The sequence below is a fragment of the Platichthys flesus genome, chromosome 23 (assembly GCF_949316205.1).
Source record: "Platichthys flesus chromosome 23, fPlaFle2.1, whole genome shotgun sequence".
Classification (NCBI taxonomy): domain Eukaryota; kingdom Metazoa; phylum Chordata; class Actinopteri; order Pleuronectiformes; family Pleuronectidae; genus Platichthys; species Platichthys flesus.
In genome coordinates this window covers 15,910,571-15,935,553 of record NC_084967.1, presented here as the reverse complement: position 1 = coordinate 15,935,553, position 24,983 = coordinate 15,910,571, and the positions used below count along the sequence as shown (strand labels likewise).

At 45.8% G+C, this 24,983-nt stretch overlaps 2 protein-coding genes across 7 annotated transcripts; one reads left to right on the top strand and one right to left on the bottom strand.

The window, feature by feature from the left end:
* Window positions 1-60: 60 nt before the first annotated feature.
* Window positions 61-15,128, bottom strand: tbc1d30 (TBC1 domain family, member 30). Of its 4 annotated transcripts, XM_062382674.1 has the most exons (15): window positions 14,399-15,128; window positions 12,495-12,659; window positions 8,451-8,512; window positions 8,284-8,349; window positions 7,698-7,823; window positions 6,793-6,978; window positions 6,601-6,670; window positions 6,400-6,498; window positions 6,139-6,307; window positions 5,916-6,021; window positions 5,707-5,813; window positions 5,443-5,582; window positions 4,522-4,743; window positions 3,922-4,008; window positions 61-2,830 (listed from the first exon to the last, which is right to left on the bottom strand). In XM_062382674.1, the coding sequence occupies exons 1-15, from the start codon at window positions 14,922-14,924 to the stop codon at window positions 1,680-1,682; spliced, it is 3,282 nt and encodes a 1,093-aa protein (XP_062238658.1). In that variant the 5' UTR covers window positions 14,925-15,128; the 3' UTR covers window positions 61-1,679. The 4 variants fall into 4 exon arrangements, with proteins under 4 accessions (XP_062238658.1, XP_062238659.1, XP_062238660.1 ...); XM_062382675.1 differs by lacking the exon at window positions 3,922-4,008 and having other exon boundaries at window positions 14,399-15,127; XM_062382676.1 differs by lacking the exons at window positions 12,495-12,659; window positions 14,399-15,128 and adding an exon at window positions 9,946-10,517.
* A 1,033-nt stretch (window positions 15,129-16,161) lies between these two features.
* On the top strand, window positions 16,162-19,343 carry atp5f1c (ATP synthase F1 subunit gamma). Of its 3 annotated transcripts, XM_062383083.1 has the most exons (10): window positions 16,162-16,297; window positions 16,817-16,851; window positions 17,324-17,455; window positions 17,547-17,754; window positions 17,930-18,073; window positions 18,163-18,227; window positions 18,317-18,472; window positions 18,775-18,871; window positions 19,019-19,045; window positions 19,210-19,343. In XM_062383083.1, exons 1-9 carry the CDS (start codon window positions 16,218-16,220, stop codon window positions 19,023-19,025), a joined length of 924 nt encoding a protein of 307 aa, XP_062239067.1. In that variant the 5' UTR covers window positions 16,162-16,217; the 3' UTR covers window positions 19,026-19,045; window positions 19,210-19,343. The 3 variants fall into 3 exon arrangements, with proteins under 3 accessions (XP_062239067.1, XP_062239068.1, XP_062239069.1); XM_062383084.1 differs by lacking the exon at window positions 19,019-19,045; XM_062383085.1 differs by lacking the exons at window positions 19,019-19,045; window positions 19,210-19,343 and having other exon boundaries at window positions 18,775-18,875.
* The last annotated feature ends 5,640 nt before the right edge of the window (window positions 19,344-24,983 follow it).

Sequence of the window (24,983 nt, the reverse complement as noted above, 5' to 3'; positions counted from 1 at the left end):
TTTTTCCACTGGACAGTTCTCTTAAAAACACTTTTTACAAAGTTAATGAAAATGAAAGAGGAGAAAACCATTCTTTTAATAAGGAAAAATTATGCTTGTGTTATTGTGATGTGAGGACGTGACAGCTCCTTTTAAGTGAAGCTAAAACATCTGGATCGCCCTCTAGTGGCTGGCTGCAGTATAGATCATATACCCCTCCTACTACATGCCAGCAGATGAGATATGGACTAAACTAAAAAGTCAAATAATGAGTTATTTGATGCTAAAATAAAGTGAGTGGGTCGACTTGATTGACTCACGACTGGTCAGAACCTGGCGGCTGCAGGACACGTCTCTAACCACTGAAACTGCTCATATTTAACTGCACACAACAGGAAACTGAGTCATTTCTCTTTCTGCCTCGTGACCTCTTCTTAGTAACGAAGGACAATTTGGTGTAATTTCCATCGAACACGTCTTCAGCCTCACGTCACTCTGCGACACACTGGGATTTCAAATGGAAATCAAACTTACATCCACCAAACTTCCATTTTTAACCTCAAATTTCACAACCAGTTAGTTCCTCCAGCCGATACCATCACATGACACAAATGACCACACTGGGATTTGTTTCCATCTCCTCCCGTTTATTAGCATTTCCCCCAGTGGACTCCATTCAGAGCTCGTGACAAGTAGGACGCCTATTTGTACAAATAAGTAAGACGTGATATATCAGTACTTTTTTCTGCCTCTGCCTTATAAAGCAACACATTCCAGTTACTGCATATTTATAACAACACTTAAATACAGTTATGATCCTGAATGACAACCTCGTCTTGTGTGTAGATTGTGTAATCCTGCTGAATGAAACTTCACACAAACACAATGGAACCGATGTCCATGAGATTTTGTGGAGGTTTGACTGAAGGAAGAACCAGTTTTATTTTGGTGGGGCTCCTAAATCAGCGAAATCGAGAATAATTCATGGATCTTAGAGTGTGTGAACTTTGGTGCAGCTGCAAATTAAAATCGGCATCTATTGAATTTAAATGTGTTTTCACTACGGATAGTAATGAGTGACATTCTAAAATTGACTTTACATTCCTCGTGTTCAACGGTGGAGACACGGACAAGAAAACAAAACGAGTGAAGTGCTTCAGGACAAAAGGACTCCTATGATCGGGTTTCGATTCTTAACTTAAATAAACTGGTGGAGTCAATTCTTTAAATACTTGGCATAGAAACAACCGGATGGCTGTTGTGTACTCGCACAGGAAAAAGGGTTGTGTTGATAAATGTGTGAGTCCAGAGCAGCGTCTCCTCGTGCGTCAGTCCAGAACGAATCCAGGAACTTTGTCCAGAGTCAATAGAACTTTTTACTTTCATATCTTATTTGTGATGAATAGATTATGGTTAAGAAGAAGCTGCATAGGTCCCAGTAAAGAGTCTGATACTGGGACTATTTCTATAATATTCTTCTGAAATGGCTTGTGAGTTCCAGGATGAACCCTTTAGTCTTTGTGCCCCCCCGTCTTCCCATCACAGGTTCGATGACTAAGCGACTTCTCTGCATTTTAACTTTACACTTCTCTACTTATAATAAGACGCAGGTTGTTTTCTTGGTATGCAGGAGGCAACGTGGTGAAATTAAATGATTCACTGTGTGTGTTCCCAGCATCAGTGAGGAAGTGTTTGGGTCTTCATCGCCTCCTGGTGGTGCCGGTGGCGGTACTGCAGTTGATGTTGCGGCTGAGCTGGGGGAAGTGTACGGTGGGCGTTCTGGACGTGGGGCCGTAGAGGCCGAGGTTTCTGGCTGCGGCCGACTTCCTGGGCTGCTTCACGCTCGGGAACGGGGAGAAGACCTGCTGCTTCGGGGCGGAGGCGGCGGATTTGAGCGCTGGCGTTGACGGCGAGGAGGAGATGTGTGATTTGGAGGAGGAGGAGACAGAGGAGAGGGAGGGCGTGGAGGGGCAGGGGGTTTTATAAAAGCTGGAGGAGGCGGGAAGGGAGAGGGCAGACAAGCTGTGGGCTGATGAAGAGGAGGGAAGACAGGATGTGGAGTCTGGGGTCCGAGAGAGGGAGCAGGGGGAGGGGGGCGGACTGGAGGTGGGAGAAGGGAGGCCGGAGTTGGAGGAGTCCTGAGCTGGAGGTGAAGCAGCGGAGTCAGAGCCGGTGATTCTCTCTGAACCTGAGGAGTCGGACTCTTTGTGTCTGCGTGAGGACGGAGGAGGAGGGGGGAGCAGAGGGAACTGGACGGCGGGGGGGCTCAGGCTCGACTCGTCCTCTATCTCCAGAAACGCCAGTTGCACCATCACCTCCGACACCTCCGCTGCCTTCGTCTCCTCTGCAGCCTGTGGAGCCTCCTCACAGACAGACTCTGTACGGGAGACATCAGGAGATGGAGAGACGGAGTCGTCTCCTCCATCCTTCTGCTCCTCATCATCATCTTCCTCAATCCTCCCCTCCTCTTCACTCTCCAGCCTCACTGATCCTCCTTCCTCCTCCTCATCGTCCCTTTCCTCTGAATCTCCAAAGCCCAGCTGTGCTCGAGCTCTGGCCATGTTCCTCCGATGCACCCGGACATGAGCACGCCACGGTGACCCGCCGCCGCCACCGGAGCCGCCCGGGGATCCGGTGGGGGGCAACGAGCCCAAGCGCTGCCGGGCCGGGGAGCCCTGACCCTGGGGCAGGAGAGCCGGTCGAACCCCTGGCAGAGCGGAGGGGCTCGTGGTGGACGTGGGTCTGGAGCCCCGGGGGCCTCCGGTCGGTGTGCGGCCCAGAAGGAGGTGGTTGATCACGGCGCTGGACGGGTTGAGCTGGGAGGCGAGGACGCGGGTGGCCGGGCACTTGTCTGGATGGACGGTGAAGGGGACAAAGACAGAAACAGGATTAAAGCAGATATTACATAAGCTCTTAAATTTGTGTGTTAGTGTAAAACGACGATAGAGAAAGAAGAGAAAAGTAAGAGAGCAGCTTTATGACTGAAGCTGTTTCCAGTGTTGATTCAACATCCTGTTGATGGTCTAAGTCAATGTTTGCAGAAAAGCACTAAGCTGTTGCCTAAAGCCGACACCAGAGGGCGTCGGGGCTTTTCCTCTGAGGATTCATCCATCAAGCATCTTACAGGTTTTGAATAACTGGTCCAGAACATCCTGATTTCTCCGCCTCCAGCTACAAACACTCACATTATATAATATGTACAGTGTTTTCTGGACCTGTTCCCAGATCTGGAATGTAAACACGACTTCATGGAAGCTGAGCGAGTGTTTCTGCTGCGATTAGACCGACGGGAGTTGAGTGTGAGCACAGATGCTCGTGTTTGAGGGGGAATAAAAATCTGATCTGGCTGTAATACTGTTACACAAGCCTCGAGGGGGGGGGGGGGGGGGGGGGTTCTTAATGAAGGTTAGAGAGAAAGAAATGGGTCAGAAAGAAAATCCCCAAAACAACAAAACACAGCCACAGAAACAAGAATCATCTTTAAACTGGAGACACATGTCAAAACATTACGGCGCTAATATTAACTCTAAAAAGCAGTTATTGTTAAAACTGAAATATAATAATACAGCAGCTAGACTTGAACTGGAAAGTTATTAACCATCTGACAGTCGTGACATGTGTCTCCATATAAATGTTCATTATTTTTATTGATTATAGATTATATACCAGCACCATCCATCACCAGACAAACCAGCTACAGTTTCCTTTACCAGAGATCGACTCTGCAGCAGTTTTTGCCTTTTATGAGCAAGATGTTTTGTTTCCTGTCTTTATTTCAGAGGTGGTCTTTTAATTTGAGAGCAGGACTCGTTGATTTCCCTTCATGACCAGAGTCGGCTTCCCTCCTAAAATCATCTGATTGCTTCTAAAACACAAATTAATCAACCGAGACCCTGAATTGATTACAAGAACACCCAGTTTCAGAAGGTTCGACCTCAGTACCCTCGGCTCGGTGGTCGGTACGGTCGCTGTGAGAGTCGAGAGGCTCCGGGAGAACACCTGGACGAGTGGGAGCTTCAGGTCCGAATCCTAATCCAGAGTCACATCATCATCATCATCATCATCATCAAAACCTTCTGTTGTGTGTTTTCATTGTTCTGGGAAGGATTTCATCTTTACGCCTATTTACAATTTTAATAACAGAACTTTTGATGCTTGAATAAAGACCTTGTCTGTGTTGACAACTCTAGAAACTTTACTTTTAAACTCTTTGTTCTCTGGAGAATAATTTGTTCTGAAAGATCAGATCTTTGCGTTTATAGACAATAAATCACTGCAGCCTATAAAGAAGTTTGGTTATCGTATCATGAAGCAGTGGAGCTACTCACCTCTTGAAAAGATGCTGCTTTCATGCACCTTACCCATTAAAACCATTAAAACCATTAGCCACACACTTAAAGCTGCTCCCTACGAACATGAATGTGAAACAGTGAATGGCTGCAGCCTCTCCTCTCTCTCCTCTCTCTTCCTCTCTCTCTCCTCTCTCTCTCCTCCTCTCTCCTCCTCTCTCCTCCTCTCTCCTCCTCTCTCTTCCTCTCTCACCTGTGCGTATGTACAGCTGCATCGCCTGCTGCTGCTGCCGCCTCTTGATGCGGGTGTATTGCTTCTTGAGGGCGTAGATGTCGGTGCTCATCCTCTCCATCATCATGCTGTTGATGGCAGCTTGGTGCTCCGCCCTGGCACCTCCTCCTGCGCCTCCTGCCCCTCCGGCTCCCACCGCGCCCGGGCTCAGCTCGGAGAAGTTTCCCTGCTCTGATCGCTGGTCTGGAGGAGAAAGAGGTTCAGGTTCTCGTGTTCACGTCTTTAACCCAACATCAAACTCTTCTTTTTACCACTTTACACTTTGACTCGGACACAGGAGAGTTTAAGAGATTAGGGTCAAGAGCTAAAAGGTCAAGATTGGAGCAAACTACATGAATCAGACATAATCCAACGAGACTTTTTGGGTCTTTAAAGCTTCTTTTCTGACTTATTTCAGCTTCCTTCCTCTTTAATCAGCCGACAAGTCAAGACACAAAACTAAGCATCAGAGAAAATCCTCTTGTTTGTCTCTTGGTCATTTGTTCTTCCTGCTGTTGTGCTTCAAAGATCAAATTGTCCTGGTTTGTTCACTATACGCTGCTGTTCCAACGTGACCTGATGTTTATTGATAATCGTATTTCTCTTTTAAAGTTTCCATTTCACACAAGGTCAAGTCACTCTGTTAAATCTCTCTGGAGCGTGAAGCTTCCTGCTTCAGATCTTAAACTAAACCCTGAGGTCGTTTGCCTGTTTCCTGCTCGTAAGAATCGCTGGAGGAAAAGGAAGAGGAAGAGGAAACAGATCAGAGATGGAGTTTGTACTTGGAGTTGAACTGGGGGCAGAACATGAGGATTTGGGGCAACTGCTCTCCTGAAACTACTTGTCTGTTTATCTCTGCCTCTTTAAATCCTGTGTGTCGTGTCCACAGTCGGCTGCACTGACCTTTCAGATGTTTCTGATATCTCTGCAGCTCGGGGGCCAGCAGGCCTCCCAGGGGCCCCAGACAACCCAGTGCAGTCACCACAGAGTCCTCGTCGTCCATGTCGGCATCGTCATCGCTCTCCCAGCTGCCCAGACCCCCACTGGAACGAGAGAACAACATCTTCATCACCACAACCTCCATCATCACACCTTTTTACAAAAATGTTAACCTCCAAGGAGATTGCAGCAATGGAAGTGAAGCTGAGTTTATAAGAAACAACAAACCTTCCATTGGATTTGACTGCGGTTGGGAACGGAGTGATGTTGTACGTGTATTTCTCTCTGAGCTCAGCCAGCTGAGGGAAAGGAAACACTGCCATGGAGTAAACCTCCTGACAGACAGAGGACGGGGGGGGGGGGAGAAGTACTTATATGAAGTTAAAAACATCACAAAGGTATTTAAGGAGCTGTGAGCAGATTAGTTTATCTCATACCTGCATGAGCTCAGCAGGTTGGATGAGGTTGTGCTCCAGCATCTCCTGAGTGAGACATCCCATGGTGCTGTAGAACTCGTCGGCTGACTGACAGAACTCGATCCTCCTGCAGAGGGGGGGGTTTGTGTGTCAGCAGGATTACACCATGACACTTGGTGGAAGGATGAGAAACGGTCGAATGACACCTCCGAACAGGCTGTAATTCAGACTGAGGCCCACTTACTCTCCGAGTCGCTCCCATATGGCGATGGCGACTCGAAACAGCACCTCCGACCCCTCGAAGAAAACCGAGTCCCAGATCTTCAGCACGGTGGAGGCCGGCAGGCAGGTGGCGAACATGGTGAGGAACCACTGCATCGTGAAGACGTTGGTCAGCGGAGGCTCGTAACTGCCTGGAGGAAGGACACAGGGTGAAGGATTAGTACACAACTCGACCTGGATTATAACTTTTCTTTTGCCTCCATCTATTTAATCTGATGTGTACCTCCAGCGTCTCTGTTGGCTGCTTTCTGAAGGTGGTGCAGGTGCTGGGAGAGTCTGGGCAGCTTCACACGCAGAAGGTCTCTGAAGACCGCCATGTCCACTGACGGGAGGAGACGTGACAGAGTGAAACGATAAACTCGACAGAGATTACACATGACAATTGGCTCCAATACTCATTAAGATAAACATTGTGTTTGTTTACCTGACAATGCTCGAAGGTTGTTGGCAAAATAACTCTCTGGCAGCACTTTGTCAATCAGGTAGATCATCACCTGAAAACAACAAAGAGCAAAAAGGACATAGACACAATTTTGAGCATTTAATCGTATTTTTCGAATGTGTATTCTTGTGTCTCAGTTCTAACACAACCACACACATCACTTTGTGTAGCTACCTTCAGTGCGTCGCTCTCGTCGCCCTCTGTGACCTCCAGTATGAGAGCAGCCAGCACATTGAATCCTTGGCAGTAGCCCACACTTTTATTCCAGCGGGCGTAGGCCAGCAGCACCCTCTTCAGCACCACCCTGTCCTGCTCCCCCTCCTGGCCACAATACGAGCTGCAGCCCGTCCTGTGCAGGTCCTGGACACGAGGAGGACGCAGAGTTAGAGATTATTTTAATACAGGCCGATGAGGAGAGATGAGGACAAACACAGACAGGCTGAAGAATGGACTTTGTCCTGACGGTAATCGCTCTGTTGACTGTTGAGTCATCGAGAAATGGAAAAGAGCTCTGGTGTTTCCATGAGGCAGCGCTGACGTTCACTGACGACAGCAGCTCAGTTACATTTCTCTAATTTATATATAAACCACAAGAGCAAATTCAGTTTCGTTTTATGAAAATAAAATTACTATAAAATCCTCACTGCACATAAAGCCAAGTAGGATGAACACAAGTTGTCTAACTTCGCTCTGCACACAAACAGTAAGAAGTGACAGTAGATTGTAGAAGTGAGCAGAAGGTGGAGGAGTCTCTAATGATGAGGAAGGAGTCTGAAGACGCTCTGGAGCATCAACACAGGACGTCAGGGGAATCGAACATTAGGAACAGGCAGGTTTACGATGGGCAGTGCATTAGTTGAACTAAAGTATTAATGTTTTGTTGGCGACTCTGAAAACTCTCAACACAACACTTCAAAAGTTTCCGTCTCTTTCTGTCTCAATTGACATGTTTAGAAATACTGAGGTTTCCACACTGAGCCCCATGCTGCTGACCCAGGAAACACACAAACACGCAAACAGGCATATTTGGCTCAACCCCCCCCCCCCCCCCGCCCAACACAAAAAGGAATTCTGCTTACCTTTACGATTTGGATGCCGAGGGAGTCGTCGTCCGGGTTGCTTCGCTCGTTAAAGGCGAAGCGAAGCGTCTTGTCCCAGTCGATGGAGATGGTGTGGAGGTACTGGTCTGCGAGAGTAAGCCAGACCTGTACAGAGACGACAACAGTAGATACACAATGAATCAGGAAGTGTCCACAAAAACCCCACTATGACCTCTAACTGTCAGTAGAAGAAAACAGTCAGAGAAATGATTCCAGTATCGGGACGGACAAGATACAAATATGACGACTGTGCTGTTTTGCTCTGGTGTCTCTTCTCTATGAGGCCCCTGGTTTCACTCTGACTCAATTTGTTCTGTGAGATCTCATTGTTCTTCTCCTCCGAAGAGATGAAAGTCTTCACTTCCTTTTCCTTTTGCTCGCTCGTCCTAAGAGAGAAACTTTAGATGTCTGATAAATGAATCAGACAAAGTGCTGCTGCTGATTAACCACGACTTTGGAGGTTAATAATGAAATAAAGGAAAAACACTTTCCTTGGAGTAGCACAAATGGATGTTTTGTTTATTTACTTCTTTCTCGAAGAATAACAAAGTAAAAAGTTACACACCCTCTTCCTCCATTCTTTTGGTATCCCAGTAGAAAGCCTTGCCACTGACTTAAGAGCGTCGTACCACTGCAGAGAGGAAAAGACACACATGGTTTATCACAGTATCACACACACACACAACCATTAGAAGCAGAAAACAAACAGTATTAGATAAACTGAGGTCTCACCTGCTGGAATCCATTCTTTCCCACCGATGGTTCGATGGTGAACTTCAGCCTCGTGTCGACTCCTGTGAACAGTCAAACACATTCGGTTTCACTGATCTAGAATCAGGTTTGAGGGACTTTCTGGGACGTCTCTGAACGGTTATATGGGAGCTTTAGGGGTTTAGTTTCAACACAGATAAGAAAGATGAGAGCAATAACACGTGTTCAGCTTCTATTTCTTTATTGGATTTAAACAATGAACGCAGTTTGGTGCTGTGAGGTGTCGCTGTCCACTTCCTGGTGGTGCTGAACTCGCGTCACTGTAAGTACACAAACTTCTTTAGAGAATATCTGGACCTAAATCTCTCTTCCCCCCCCCCCTTCTCTACCCTTTCCTTCCACGAAGACCAAACGGAAATTAAAGGCTGATCTGAAGTTAAGAGGGAATGTTCCGACATGTTTTTTCGGCCCTGAGCCAAACTGCGGCCATTTCTCCTCCTGCTCCTCCTCCTCCAGAGAATCCACCTGCTCCCGATCCCACGAGGAGGAAGGAGACGATTCTCTCTTCAGTTAAACAAAAGCCTCCATTGTAAAAATAAAAGACCGATCGTGTTAAACCTGTTTGGTTCCTGTCTGTCGTTTCCTCCTGCGCCATTCTGTGTTCTGTGGTTTCCTCCCGGAGCTTCGGAAGAGGATTACCGCGGAAACACCCCTCCCACTTCCCGGTCCCAGATTAGACCCACACCGCGGAAGCGACGCGGGGAACAAGAGGACAACTCCATCAGGACAAGACACATACTGGTTTCTATGGAGTTTAAACTAAACCAGTTAGATGGAGGCGGGATATGACCGCGATTCTTTTGATGCCCGGGAAGTTTTTAACTTTGTCACTGCTCCCAGTCCAGCGAAAATGACTGATGTCTGTTGATGTTTATATTTTCTTTATTATATCTTTAAATTCTCTGTTAGAAATACATCAAATTGTAATTATTGTAAATAAAGCACAAGATCCACAAAAGTAAAGACTTAATGTCAAATCAATGCCCAGTCATTCCAGTATCAGACAGACACACGTCACTGGGTATGTGTCTGATCTGTTTCCACGACCTGTGACTTCCATCATGCTAAGAGATTTAAATTGTGATCAAATGAGCTCATGTGACACCTCAAGTGGGTCAACTGCTTTTATCACAGGACGAACATTCATGAAAATAACTTTAACAACCTGTATATCTGCCTAATTGGCCATAATTATCTAAAATTGTGTATCTGTGGACTCCAACACTTCACCTATACCCTCTCTCTGCATGGAGGTGAGCAGATAATGAGTGCATCTTCCTTTTTGGGTGAACTATCCCTTTAAGCAGCAGCAGCAGCCACAGGATGCAGTGACACCATTAAAACCACCGACTAACGGTGTTATAGCCTGCACCACTACTACATTACATTGCATTAAACCAGGTGATAGACCGTGCCATGCTTTGCTCATCGGGTCGGGTCATGCGTGTCTTGTCACCTGGCTCCAAGGTGCAGAGCAGCCGGGGAGCACTCCTGGAAATCCCGTTCCGCTTCTTCAGGACGTTGCTGATGATGTTACCGACCCCTCCCGATCCCTGCTGCCGCTGCCGCCCGCCCGCCCTCGGCCTCCTGCCGGCGGCGGGGAGCCGCTCCTGCCTCATCGGGATTCAAACCGATCGCTCCCCTCGCATCGTCTCCACCCGCTCGGTTTCAAGTCTTTCTTTGAGTGTTCGTCGGATAGAGGAGAAGCCACCGAGGGAAGCAGAGAGAGCAGCGGTTCCTCCGAAGATTATCGATCGAACTGATGTTTGAGTTCTCTTCCGGTGATGGTTAGTTTCCGATTTGAGCTCAAATAAACGTCACATCTCCGGGTTCATCCTGACGCTGCGGTGACGTCCAGGAAATCACGAGCTCACTCTCACATATCTTCGGGAAATACGATTCGGAAAAATGGCAAAACGAAGTAATTTCCGGAGGAAGAAGTGGTTTGTGCAGCTGATGCTCAACACCTCCTCTTCCCCATCCTCCTCCTCCTCTGGTCCAGCGTCACCAGGAGGAGGTGCAAGGATGGAGGGATGCGGTAGGATGGAGGGACACATGGGGAGGAGACAGAGGAGGATGAGGTAATGGTGGAGGAGAGGAAGAAGAGGGAGGAAGATTTCTGTGGTTGGCCCATTTGTACAACGAAACAAAACCCCAGCTTATGGAGACAATAAATATATTTTAAAGTGAACAGGCTTTTTGAGACACTGAGATTGAGACCAGGAGAGAACACACATGTTCTGTAGACAACCCACAACAGATTTTATTTCTAATATTAAAACCAGCAAAGTCCCAGTGGATCAGCCCCAGAACTGGGACAGGATCTGATTTAAATAGACCTGCTGCCACAGAACAATAACCAGTATTTGGGGCAATGTTTTATAACCAAAGGACATTAGTTTGTCCTATTTACTCACATTTGAAAAAGACATTGTACAAGCTTTAATCTCAACACGTCTGGTTTACTGAAACAGCCTCTTAACTAGTCTGAATATAAAATAAAAGAGGGCTGTTTGCCTCCATCATGCCGATTTGGAATAAGTACAAACATCTCCCTGAGCTTCAGAGAGTTCAGACAGGTAACACTGCATTAATATAATTATTTTTGATTAATAGAAGCAAAGTGGCTGTTGATGCAATGATTTAATACAAATGAGGTCAGAACATTTCCCCACGAGATAAAAGCTGTAATTTCAGCAGATATAGTTGATATTAACTTTTATTTTATGACCTTTATACCCAGAAACAAGACCAACGTTAGCTCAGTCTGGTCTCAGTGTTTCTGTTGAAAACACTTATCAGTGAGGAAGTGGACTTTCCTGCTGTGAAGAAAGCAGGAGGCGGCTGTAGTGACCAGTAAGAGGGATTCTTTTAAATACTCACTACAGTCAGGCCAAAAACACACAAATAATAATAATATAATAATACAAAAACCACTGACATATACCCATGCTTAGTGTATTTCACACCCACCTCCATGTGAGCCTCCACGCTGCGTGTTGAGAGAAGATTACAGTTTCAAAATAAAAGCAAAATAATAACATGCACCTCGATCCACCGTCAATTATTTCCTCATATCAACCAAACATTAAACCAGCTGAGCTCCTGTGGAGAGACCGACACAGTGAACAGTGACACCTAATGGTGAAGATGCGAACTGAAGCCAACTGAACGCCCCTCAACCTTTCAGGTCATTGGAGGAGAACAAACTGTGGCCTTCAAGTCACGTGGCCCATTTCAGACCTGCTATTAACATCCAACCCGAGAGATGTGATCACAAGTGGAGAGTAATAAGTTTGTTTGTTCACACCTGGTATTAAAATGTGACTGGAAAGTGACCACTTGTGATCAGATCTCACCTCCAAACCCCAGATCAAGTTTACGGATGTGATGTCACAGTGTGTGTAGAGAGAGCTGAGTTATAAAGTAAGATATTCACTTATTAAAGAAAAGTATCAATCATTATGTGGCGACTAATTCTAAATGACCTCAGTTTCCTCCTTATCGGCCACATTACTACAAACACCTGTTACACAACAGAGCCTTCAGGTGAAATGTTCTGGGAGCAGTTTCAAGGTTAAAGAGTGGAGAGACTGGGATATGAACATAAAAATACAGCTCCCTACTTTGGGTCTGGGTCATAGTCCACTATGAAAATTCACCACAGTAATTTTCATACTAGCATATGATATGACAACTAGTGAACACAATGCTTTCACAGCTGTATGACATGTTGTGCTTTTAGTTGCACTTGAAAGTTATTTCTAAATTGACATTTAAGCCTGGGGTTGGTTTGCAGAGAAAGTGAATATATTAAAGATCAGAGGAAACACAAGGATCACAAATAAATGTCTTATATGTAAAATGCCTTCTTATCTGGCACTTGTGGTTGTGAAAGCATGAAAACAAACAGTATTTGTGGTGAGCACCTCTTCCTGAAAGTCGACAGTCATCAACGACACCATCTACTTAAAGAAGTGCAAAGATAGAAGTGTGTGATCTTACGTCGTTTCGGTGACACGGCTTGAAGACACGCTGTGATGATGTCGTAGTTCTTCTGCAGCTTGTGACAGAGGCGGTCTCGTCTCTTCAGCTGGCGGAGCAGCTTGGCCGACTGCAGGCCGGTGCGATACTTCACCTCCTGGATGATGGACTGCAGCTCCGCCGGGGCTGAGAGAGCAAAACGGAAAGATATGAACCACAGAGACAACTCGGTTCAATCAGGGTCTCAACAGCAAGAATGGATAATCTACCAGGGACGATTCATTCCTGTGGTTTTCTGAGGTTCAAACAGGGAAACACTGACAAGTGACACAGAAACACACTCAGAAATATTTGTCGGCTCATTAAACTCTTCCTTTCACATTCTGGGTGATTGTAAATACAGACCTATGTTTTTCAGTTGTTCAGAAACACAACAGACACAGAAATATTCAGGAACATCTGTCCGAAATTTGATGCAATCTAAATAAAGCCACCTGATACAGTTTGGATGAACATGAGAGGTCTGCTCAGATCAGAACATCACGGTCGTTTGTCCGTAGGCGAAGTGGAAATGAAAACCAGAGCGTCCCCCCCCACGCTTCTCCAATTAAGACAAAACCTTTTAGGCCCCAGGAACAGAGTTTTGACATCAGGCCAATCAATAACAAATATTATGTCTCCTGGTTTTGAGCAAAGTTTATAAAGATGGACATGGCTGCTCCACAAAAGTGAACCCAAAGCAGTTATCAGTAACCCAAGAGAAACAGGTGATTATATATATATATATATAAAATATGGTATGTTTTTTAACCCAAATTTCCTCTTTAATCACATGGAAGTTCATCCTCTTCCACAAGGAGGTCAAAGGTCACCCAGCTTAATACATTGGAGCACTAACAATATTTGAGCCTAATTAGCAGCCGACCCATCAACAGCTTATTACTCATCCTAACCACACACATCAGAGACAGTGTCCCCGTGTTCTCACTGATCTCTGAGCCTCTATCCGAGGCCGTCCTCCTCTTCCTCCTGTGCTGGCACTCGGCTCTGTTTAACTTGGGAGCTTCACATGTGCCGAGGGCAAACAGGGAAGTCCCCGGCTGTGTTTGCTGTAAGATGGTGTGACAGAGGAAACAAAAGAGCAGACGTGCCTTTAAAGACTCTGTGGCAACGTCCGAACACGAGCTGTCGACGCACTCATTAGTGTCCGAGTGTGTTTGTGTATGAAAAGGTCTGAATGCTCTGGATTCCTTCCTGTGAGATCTGATCACACTGAACCATTGTTAACAACCTGTTTTACTGAAGGACACACAAGTGGATCACAAAACTAAAACTATCATATTGTCTCCTCTGTTTGTCGTCTCTTTTCCAAAATGACTTAACTTAAAAATACTGTAATTGTGTAACTGTAACTCATCTTCAGATCCCCCGAATAAAGCTTTAATGCTTTTGGTTCTATATAGTCATGCATTTCCTTTTGTACCTTTACACTTCTACACTTTTGTGTATTTCCATATATGTGTATTTGTGTCATGCTCTCTTTACTCATCAGGGCCTGGAGGCTCTGGATTTATTTAAAGATAAACAAAGGCAGGAAATGTTAAAAATATTGAAATAATAAAACATTGTGAAAGTTTCCTATCAAACTCTTTCATCGTTTTTACACAACGACATTATCAAAAATACAAATACTTATATTCTAATTGAAGAATGTCAACAAAACAAACACATTTTTACATTTACCTGTATTATATCGGCCCCAAAAAGATAGTAAAGAGAAATTGAAGAGGACTTTAAACATGGTGCTTTTTGACAGTAAATTTGGAACTTTAAAGATCCATATTTATTGTTATTGTAACTTTACAGTAAACCCAGATGTTGAAGCCCCAGCAGCAGCACCTCTCCCCTCCCCGCACTGCCCTCACCTTTCTGGGCCAGGTAGTTCATCTGATGCCGCCGGGTGTGCTTCTCCTGGAGCTCCTGCAGGAAGCTGGACCCGGAGTTGCTGCGGCCCAGGAAGCATTCGGACCCGGACGCCTCGGTGGAGCTGTCCCAGCTGTCCACGTTCCTCCGGCCGCTGTACGTCTCGTACAACTCGACCAGGAGACAGTCCACGATGGAGCTCCTCGGGGCTCGGAGGGCATCGCAGCGGGACTCGGAGTTGTTGTTGTCGGCAACTCGGGTGCCAGGCAGCGGCGGAGGCGGCGGCGGCGGCGGTGGAGCCGTGCCCCCGCCGGGGAGCTGCTCCTGTCGTCCCGGAGGTGATGATGTGTCACTCGGGGACGCGGCGCCGGGGCTCGACCACCGCTGGAAGCCGGAGAAGTGCTCCTGCACGGCGGCGGCGGAGTTGACGAACACGTCGCTCTCGTCCTCGGACACGAAGCCGCCTCCCGAGTCGCTGATGTCAACTTCTAAAAGTTCGCTCCCGGTTCCTTTCAGCTGCGTCGCCATTTCTCCATTAGCGGTGAATTAGCTCAAAGTAGCGCCGCGGGAATCTGACAGGTGAGGCGACATTTTTTAACTTCGCTGGAAAGTTTCCCTGGAGGAGCGCGCACTTCCCGGGTCAGTCCACTCCTCCTCACGGGGGGTGGGAGCGTGTCCGGCAGCTTTGAGTTTCCTTCCTCTGTCCCGGACTTTGTTCCTCCTGCACCCCCCCTCCTCCCCTCCAGGATGGACCGACCCGCCTTCATCAACTCCCCCAACTGCAACTTTCTACAGGTGCAACAGGTGTCGACCAATCAGGCACGAGCCCAAAATACATCCACCAATCAGCTTTCACCTGTCAGAAAAACGCGATTTAGAGGCGTGAATTCTTTGTGTACTTAGAGTTACGAGTCATTCTAAGTAAATAAATAAAGTATAAATAAACATCCCTCTGTGGAAATAGATTTTGATAAACCTGTCTTGTCGTTATCATAATAAATAATAACAAACTTTGTTTAGCACTTTTTAAAAACAGAGTTCACAAAGTGCCTTGAAAGCAAAACAAGTAAAGTTAATAAAAACCTGAACACATAAAAGCAGTAATATAGCGATAAAATAAATGACCACGTAAAAGAAAAAGTAAAAAGAAAACAATAACAATACAGTAAAAACACAACATCACATGAAAGCAGGTCTATAAGAATAATGGGTTTTAAGAAGTGATTGAGAAGAAGACGTTTTATCAGCTATCTGTTAGTTTAGATGTATTATATAATTTGCTGTCTTTGAAACAGCTGTTTTACAAGGTGCTACATAAATGTAGTTAAAATATAGTAAAAGTTGATATAATGCGAAATAATATATATCAAGTTAACACTGTGGTTGGAGTTCTTTATAGCCAGTGTGCATGTGAATACATGACATGAGCAGGCAGGATTTATAACATGTACTGCAGCCGGCCACCAGGTGGTGCTCAAGATGATTTGGCGTCACTTCTTTATTACAATAATATGGGTTACGAGGGCAAGTTACTGTACCCGGTATCTGTACTTTGTCTGAGTAATCTAGGTTTTCTGATGACTTTTCCTTTAAAAATCTATATGAATACACACCAGGGACAACATCAGTGGGATTATTTAATATTACAAACATATTTAAACGACGAAAGAGACGTTGAACCATTTTACTTCTTAAAGACTATTTTTAAGTCAGAACTTTATTTTAGCAGCAGCCATCTGAGCTCGTTCCTGTTCCGGTTTTAACGACACTTCCGCCGGTCCTTGAAGGCAGCATCCGTCCATCTTGACTGGGAAGTGGCGCATGCGCAGTCGTGCTTGTGTGACCTTCACAGGAGGAACCATGTTCGCCCGAAGCAGCGCGTTGATCTTCTCCCCACAATGGTAAATATTCTCCCATTTAAACCAGTTCCTCCACAACAGCATGCACCTCCACCTCCTCTCCGCCCACTCCGAGTCCGTGTGCGTCCAGAAACCGGACCGGGAACGCGGAGCTGGTTCTCTGAAGGACGCGCTAACGAGGCCGCAGGCTCCGGGGGCTGAAATGAATGGGAGCCGGAGCTAGCAGCTAATGCTAACGGACCTGACATTGCACGTTGCGTGTTTTAAAGATGCGATCGAACCCTTGACTTGTTCACGCAGGCGAGAGAAACGAGTTTTAACACTCGTGTGAGACGCAGCGGTGTCGTTAGCCCCCGATGCTAACAACTGTCATAGCCGTTTGCTGCGCGGAGCTAATTCATGCTAGCTCCGCTGCAGCTCTAATCTGTAATCGTGGTTTAATTCAGAGTTTGTGACAACGTGGCGTCAAACACGAGCTGCAGTGATACACAATTTTAATATACATAACAACTAGGATATTGTGTTGATACTTGAACCTGACTTAACTTTGTGTGTCCACAGTCTGCAGGTCAGGAACATGGCTACCCTGAAGGACAGTAAGTACTCAATGTGTTATTCTCACTTAATACAAAACAACAACACAGGACAACAACTCCCTTAATGCAGAGTTTAAACAGCAAACACACACATTATATATAAACTGTTTACCTATCTGCCAAATACCGTTGACCTGTATCTCTTCTTCATTCAGCACACACTTTGAACTCTTCACTACACAATCAAACACACCACACACAATGTAGTTCATTCTGAATTGTTAATCATATTTAAGACATATTTTAAAGTTGCGTTTATTTCCCACAGCTTCGTGGATTAAGTCCAAAATTCACAGATTTGATTGTTGCCAACATTTGATCATGTTGTAAAAGTTATCAGATTCACTTGATCTGATTTGAAGATTAAATAATTTGAATTCTGTCAGACGCCTGTCGTGCTGATTGATTTATGACATCATCTGCTGTTATTCAATAAATCTAACGGTGAAGTGAAATCCACTTTCCCCTCCAGTCACCATCCGGTTGAAGTCCATCAAGAACATCCAGAAAATCACCAAGTCCATGAAGATGGTGGCCGCCGCCAAGTACGCTCGTGCTGAGAGGCAGCTGAAGCCGGCACGCGTCTACGGCGGGGGAGCTCTGGGTACGTGACCCGTCCTCCATGTGACCTCGCTCTCTTTAAAGTGATTCTAGACCCTGAACTAAGATTCCTCTGTTTCCTCTCTGACCTTCAGCTCTGTACGAGAAGGCCGAGATCAAAGCGCCGGAGGAGAAGGGCGCCAAGCACCTGATCATCGGTGTGACCTCTGACCGTGGACTCTGCGGCGCCATCCACTCTGGCGTGGCCAAGTCCATCAAGGCCCAGATCGGCGAACTGACCGCCGCCGGCAAGGAGGTGATGGTGATCAATGTGGGCGACAAGCTGAGAGCCGTGTTGCACAGGTACGAGCCCCCGGAAACACACGAGGCAGACCCAGAGTCAGTTTGTCAGCAGCAGGAGTTTGTGATTTTTATGTGACAAAATAAAACCTGACGACAAATAACAAGGGCTTCTCCTGCGATCACTGTTTATCTATCCAAACACACTGAAGGACTAAAGTTGACCTTCCCTCTTCAGAACTCACTCACAGCACATCCTCATGACCTGCAAGGAGGTCGGCCGCAAGCCCCCCAACTTCGGCGACGCCTCCCTCGTGGCCAACGAAATGATCAACTGTGGCTACGAGTTTGACCAGGGCACCATCGTCTTCAACAAATTCAGGTTCGAGTCTCTTTCTTTACTTGGATTCGTTTAATCCCCTTTTCCAAAGAGTTGAACTGAAAGCTGAATGTCCCGTCTCTCTGCTGCAGATCTGTCATCTCATACAAGACGGACCGCAAGCAGGTGTTTTCCAACGAGGCCGTGGCTAGCTCAGGTACTGGGCATGATTCAGTTTCTACTCACATCCTCTTTTCTATCAGACATGCAGATGATTCACTCATTTCATCTGCTGCCTCCCAACAGAGAGCATGGGCGTCTACGACGACATCGATGCTGACGTGCTGAGGAACTACCAGGAGTTTGCTCTGGTCAACATCCTGTTCTTGGCCATGAAGGAGTCGGCCACCGCCGAGCAGAGCGCCAGGATGACCGCCATGGACAGCGCCAGCAAGAACGCCTGTAAGACTTTCTGTTGATACACTCTCACAGGTCTACACGGAGTCAGGGGCCTGGTCAGGGTGGTTTTAAATGTTGGTTTCTCACATGACTCCAGTCGGCACATTATAAAACGATAAAAAGAAATGACACTGTTGAGATTAGTGAGAGAGAATTGATCATTTGTGTAATAACTGGAAATGAATGGCATCATGCAGATTAGATTTAGATATGCTGGAGTATAATCTCATCTCCTCCTCCATGAAAAAAAGTCTCTCACTTCACATTGATTGATTGATTGATGAATTTCTCCTCCCTCCTTCCAGCTGAGATGATTGACAAGCTGACCCTCACCTTCAACCGGACCAGACAGGCCGTCATCACCAAGGAGCTCATTGAGATCATCTCTGGAGCTGCTGCTCTGTGAGTCTTTGTCCTCCACCCACCCTCTGTTTATTTCCAGCCCTTCATTATATCCCTCCATCACTCTGTTAACTCTCTGACCTCTCAACCCTGCATGTCTTTTAAATTTCCATCACATCCTCTCATGACTGATTCTGCTCTACTCAGGACTTGAGGCTTGTCTTTAAACAGGAGGTAACATTACTTTAGTTTCCTGTAGAAGAGACAGGAGTGTGTTTGATAGACATGTTTAAACTAAGAGATTCCCTTTATGTTCCAGTTTGTTGTTAGACTCTTAGTCGTGGTCTGAAAGTCTCTTAACGTTCTCTGCTCTAAACCTTTTGTCTTTCTCTTTGCAGATAAATGGGCGACTTCCTTGTTTCCTTTAACTATAGCCCTTCAAAGTACTTGGAACACGTGTGGTCAAGAGTCTCATGAACATTTGTGCTTCTATTTGTAAAATATATGGAGAAAAATAAACCTCTTACGCAGAGTTCTCGTTCTTTCCTCAGTCCCTGTACCTGTTTCCTCACCAATAAAAGCTCACGACTGAGATAAATCAATGTTGATGTTTGAGTCTGCAAAGGTTTTATTACTTTAGGCTGATGTTAAGTAGAGTTACTCCTTAAGTTATAAAAACATACAGAAGATGAACAAAATGATTCCTTCAACTTTATAAAACCATTGTTTAATTTAACAGATGATCTCAGAGAATCCAGTTGTTTTCAGGGACACTTTGGTTCTGGATTCATTCAGCAGCACCAGATTCGGTTACTGCACATTTGATGACATTTAAATTATCTTCTCAACCACGTACAATAAGTCTGTAAAATATAAACAGATACTAAAACACCAAGTGAGTAAAAAAGCTCTGAAGTGATAATCAGAGTGGCACAGGACAAGTACTTTTACTTATGAATACAGAACTTAATATCAAGTGAAAGGTTTTTAAATTTTATAATTGAAGTAAAAGATCAGAACAGATCTAATCAAAGGTTTCCTAAGATTTACCGGCAACAATTTCTTCGAAAGTTTGTAGAATTAATGCAAAACAACAGGTGGATTATTCACTGAGGGAAGCTTCAGGCAGGTTTTACTGTAATTTATAAAAACAAACTGTTCAGAATTCAAGAGACACACTGTTGATTTAACAAGAGATTAATTTTAGACAGTTTATAAAATAAAAATCCAAAAGATGAAGATTGAAATGTCTATAATCTGATAAACTGAAAAGATAATGTTGCTTTTAATGTTTCTCAAATTACTAAATGATATCTTAGAGCTCACATGGTTGCCAAAAACTAACAATATTTACATTATATTGATAATTATCTATATTTGTAAAGCACTTATAATAAGGATTTAACAATTCAATTTAATATAATATTACAGTGGCGTGAAGGTGGTTTGTTGTCTATGTGACACACTGCTGTCCTGCATAGAGAGTATTCATATTTTGAGGTATACAACTGGGGAAACAAAGTTCATTTAAAAATAGCAGATGAGCATTAGGGGAGTTTTTGTGATTTGTAACTTTACATGAATCTACCTCAGTTTCCAGTTCTCGTCGCTTCCTCCTGCACTTCCTGTAGCGTCCACCAGGTGGTGCTGTGCGATAAGAAATGATCAGTGAATCTTTCTGCAGGAGAGCAAGAGCCAGAGGAGACGAGAGTTTAAAAATCAGACATCACACCCTCATCCATGGTTCACTGATCGATAGATGATTCATTTCCGATCAGCTGATGGATTAGAGTCAATATCTGATCTGAGTTCAGCCTTTTTTCTTCTTCTGGTGGTTTCATGATAATCCGGCTGCACTTGATTCCTTTAGAAAATTAGTCACAAGGTGTTTCTAGTTTGCTTTCCATATAATTTCTGTGTCCGAAATATCGTCCTTCCTGTTTGTGCATGCCTGCATCTGTGTGTGTTTGTGTGTGTGTGTGTGTGTGTGTGTGTGTGTGTGTGTGCATGTCCTGCAGGCCTTGTTTGTCTATTGTATTTGTGCTTGTTATTGTTTACTCCTGAGGGGAGTGGGGAGCGATTGCATCTGAACACTGAAATTACAGCGATGCCAGACTCTGATAAACACAGTCAGAGAACAGCAGCCCCCCCCCCCCCCCCCCGTCCCCACCTTGCTGGTGAGGCCTGGTGATCCAGCATCACGTGGACATGGGTGAGGAAGAGGGTGAGGAAGAGGGTAAATTAGGGAGGTCTCGTTGATTCAGGGAAGCCGAGTCTCGTTCTTTTTTGTCTTTTGTGATATTTTCTATGTCGGTGCAAAGAGAACAGGAAGCAGGAAGTGCGTCACGGTGGAAATGTCCCAGTCGAGGGACGTCTTCCTCTGCCTCGTTGAGTCGTTTCAATCAACTCAGAATGTCGGTTATGTCCTTTTGTGGCGTTGAGTCGAGCTTGACGTTTAAAAATGAATCTTTCAGGATAATTTTCCCATCGTCAGAGGTGTCAATTACTGGTTTTATCAGAGATTTACTGATGATCTACCAGCTGCCTCCTCCATCTTGATGTTACACACACACAGAAACAGAACGAGCCTCTTTCTGGATCAATAACCAGAGATCGATCTGTGTAACTGTAAAACTGACAGTAAAAAAAATAATCCCATCTCTGCTTCTTATTTAAGATTTTTATATCGACACAAAGATTTATTCCACATCATTTAAACATAAACTACACGATATATATATTCTACAATTTGGAAAATGTATTTTTTTTCCTCTAAGCCGCTCACCAGACGTCTGAGGACAAAGCAGACGACGGGCGGGAAATGATTAGAGGAGCAGGCGACAATGGAGGCAGAGATTTGTGCGTTTGCCCCGGGCAGCGGCGCCGTCAGGTACCAGCAGCATGACACTCAAACACAAGAGACCGGGGGGGCGCCGCCGCACAAAAGAGCCGCTCGCTCACTTTAAAACACTCATGTCTTCTTCAGTGGGGGGAGCACCCCCCTCTCAGGTGATCACAGGAGGAGAGGATGAGAGCTCTGTAATGACGGGAGACTTCCCACCCTCCTCCTCCCTTCTTCCTCTTCTACTTCCTATTCCTATTCTTCACTCCCCTCTTTTTCTGACCCGAGGGAAAGTGGGGGGAGGTAGCGATGAAGACAGGAAGCGAGGCCGAGGCTGTTTCCCAGCTGTGCATATGAGTGGCACTGACTCTTCCTCATCTTCTCCCTCTTCCTCTTCTTCTTCTACTTCTTCCCTCAGCTCCCTTCTTTTTCTGATGTGAGGGAAAGTGGGGGGAGGTAGCGATGAAGACAGGAAGCGAGGCCGAGGCTGTTTCCCAGCTGTGCATATGAGTGGCACTGACTCTTCCTCATCTTCTTCCTCTTCCTCTTCTTCTTCTACGTCTTCCCTCAGCTCCCTTCTTTTTCTGATGTGAGGGAAAGTGGGGGGAGGTAGCGATGAAGACAGGAAGCGAGGCCGAGGCTGTTTCCAAGCTGTGCATGTGAGTGACACTGACTCCTCCTCTTCCTTTTCCACCTCTTCCTCACCTTCTGCTCCTTCTCCTACTTCCCTTAACTCCCCTCTTTTTTAACAAGAAAAAAATTAAGTTGGGGAAGAGAGGGATGAAGGAGAGAAGACAGGAAGCGAGGCCCAGGCGACACTGACTCTTCCTCTTCTTCCTTCTTGCGTCCATCCTCCTTTCGGGTAATCGCAGAATGAAGGATGAGAGCTTTGAAAGGAGGGAGACTTCCTTCTTCTCCCTTCTTCTTCTCCTCCTCCTTTCTTTTTCTGACTTGTGCAGAAATAGAGAGATATGGACGAAGGAGGGAAGACAGGAAGTGAGGCCGAGGCTGTTTCCCACGGAGACATTTGTGCATGTGAGCGACACCGACTCCGATGTAGTAACGGCGGGGTATTATCTCATTCAACAACCCCCCCTCTTATCTCAGTGCGTTCTCCTCCCTCTTTCCCCCCTCCTCCTCCCCCCCCCAAGCCTTACACAAAGCTATCTGCTCTGTGGACTTTTCTGACTATTTATGTCGGACAAGGTCAGGATCGTTTAAACCGCTCTGCCTCTCTCAGCCGCTGCAGATGAGATAGCGCGGGAGGAGGAGGAGGAGGAGGAGGAGGAGGAGGAGCGGGAGGAGGAGGAGGGAGAAACGATCGATTCCCGCCGCCACGCAGATTTATACCACTCCTCCTCCTCCCTCTCATTTCGCCCCGGTGGCGTTTTCTCGCCCGAGCCAATGGAGAGGGTCACCGCCGCAGCCGCCGAGGCTCATCAGTCTCTTTAACATCCCGGCACTTTAAAATACAGTAGCAGGCCTTAAACTGGCCACTTCTCTCCTGCTCCCAATGAGAGGCGTCCTCGCATCAATCTGCCCGACTCGGCTCTTCTCTGAGGGGGGGGGGGGGGGGGGGGGGGGTTGAATAGTGAGGCCTGTTGAGGAGAGGCTGAGGGATTTAGACGGGGGACGTGGCGGCTCGTATCATTCACGGGGGCGTTTTACAAATGAAGTGGGGCACTAGCTCAGGCTGAAGGCTTGATTGTGTGTGTGTGGGGGGGGGTGTCCGAGCAGCACGCACACCTCGAAACTCTAGAGGAGGCACACCCATTGGCTCCTTCTACCTGGAAGTTGTGACGACACAAATATCTGCAGCCTAAATGAAAAATAAATATAAATATTCAGTTTGGCTCTGACAGACAATCTGGACGATGTCTGGGGGGGGGGGGGTGAATAGTGAGGCCTGTTGAGGAGAGGCTGAGGGATTTAGATGGGGGACGTGGCGGCTCATATCATTCAAGGGGGCGTTTTACAAATGAAGTGGGGCACTAGCTCAGGCTGAAGGCTTGATTGTGTGTGTGTGGGGGGGGGGTCCGAGCAGCACGCACACCTCGAACTCTAGAGGAGGCACACCCATTGGCTCCTTCTACCTGGAAGTTGTGACGACACAAATATCTGCAGCCTAAATGAAAAATAAATATAAATATTCAGTTTGGCTCTGACAGACAATCTGGACGATGTCTGGGGGTGACTCCAGAGTTCATATGTGAAAATGGCCAAAGTTTGGTCCTTGTCCAATCTGCTAACATGGAGGAGGCCTGGTTTGTGGCCTATACTGCAGCCGGCCACCAGGGGGCCATTGAGACTCTTTTGGCTTCACTTTTGGGGGCTTTCATGTCGTCCATCTTTATTTACACTCTGTGATAGAATGTAAATGTGTGTGTTTTGAATCATTAACAATCAGTTTGTCGTTGTAATGGTTCGAACAATTGTTGTGTTTGCGGGAATTTCCTTACACATGTTGTGTATGTGTGTGTGTGTGTGTGTGTGTGTGTGTGTGTGATCCCCTGCCACTCATGTCTTGGGTTACTGTGTTTCTGGCTGTATGATAGATGGCTCAGCCCAACCTCAGAGCCCCCTGTCTGAGCCGCCGGATAACCTGTCACTGCCAGTTTCCGCCAACTCAATGTGTGTGTGTGTGTGTGCCTTGCCAGTTCCGACCCCCCACTGCAACAGGATAGGTGGGTAAGGATGGCCTGGCAGTGTGTGTGTGTGTGTGGTGTGAACCTCCAGGTCCATGTCCTGCTGTGTGTGGCGGCCCCAGCCCTTTCCTGTCCAGACCACACGTCTAACCAAAACCCAATGTGTGTGTGTGTGTGTGTGTGTGTGTATAGCAGAGTGTGTGGAGAGAGTGAATGCAGATTGGTCTGTTTATTTATATTTTTTAAATCTACAAATTATTTTAAATTTGATTGGTTGATTTATTATTAAATCTATAACATATCAAATAGTTGTGAAATACACCAACAATAATTTATCACGGGTCCAAAACTCAGTGGTTTCTTCTTCTGATAAATTGATTCACAAACCACCCGTCATGGGTCCTCAGGACAAACATTGACTAAATTAATAGTTTTATCAAGAAATTGTTCAAAACAGAAATATATTAATACAATTCTTGAGGCAGTGATGAAAAGTCTGAGACATTTTTAAAAGCTTCTCTGCTTCAAAAACGTTCCAGGGAAGTAAAAGTGTTTCTTAAAAAAGTGATATTAATAAAGTTATTGATTTGATCTGTCCATCAACCTTTGCCATGTTTGACAGGCATGTCAGATTATGAATCTAATTATTATTATTCTTTTAGTAATCCACTCTTACACTGTGTCA

Coding starts and splice junctions, on each gene's coding strand:
- atp5f1c (XM_062383083.1), top strand. CDS start 16,218: ATGCGCAGTCGTGCTTGTGTGACCTTCACAGGAGGAACCATGTTCGCC. Junction 18,074..18,162: donor ATCGTCTTCAACAAATTCAG/GTTCGAGTCTCT, acceptor TCTCTGCTGCAG/ATCTGTCATCTCATACAAGA. Junction 18,473..18,774: donor CAGCGCCAGCAAGAACGCCT/GTAAGACTTTCT, acceptor CCCTCCTTCCAG/CTGAGATGATTGACAAGCTG.
- tbc1d30 (XM_062382674.1), bottom strand. CDS start 14,924: ATGGCGACGCAGCTGAAAGGAACCGGGAGCGAACTTTTAGAAGTTGAC. Junction 12,660..14,398: donor GAACTACCTGGCCCAGAAAG/GTGAGGGCAGTG, acceptor TTGCTCTCTCAG/CCCCGGCGGAGCTGCAGTCC. Junction 4,009..4,521: donor GCAGCTGTACATACGCACAG/GTGAGAGAGGAA, acceptor ACTCTGGATTAG/GATTCGGACCTGAAGCTCCC.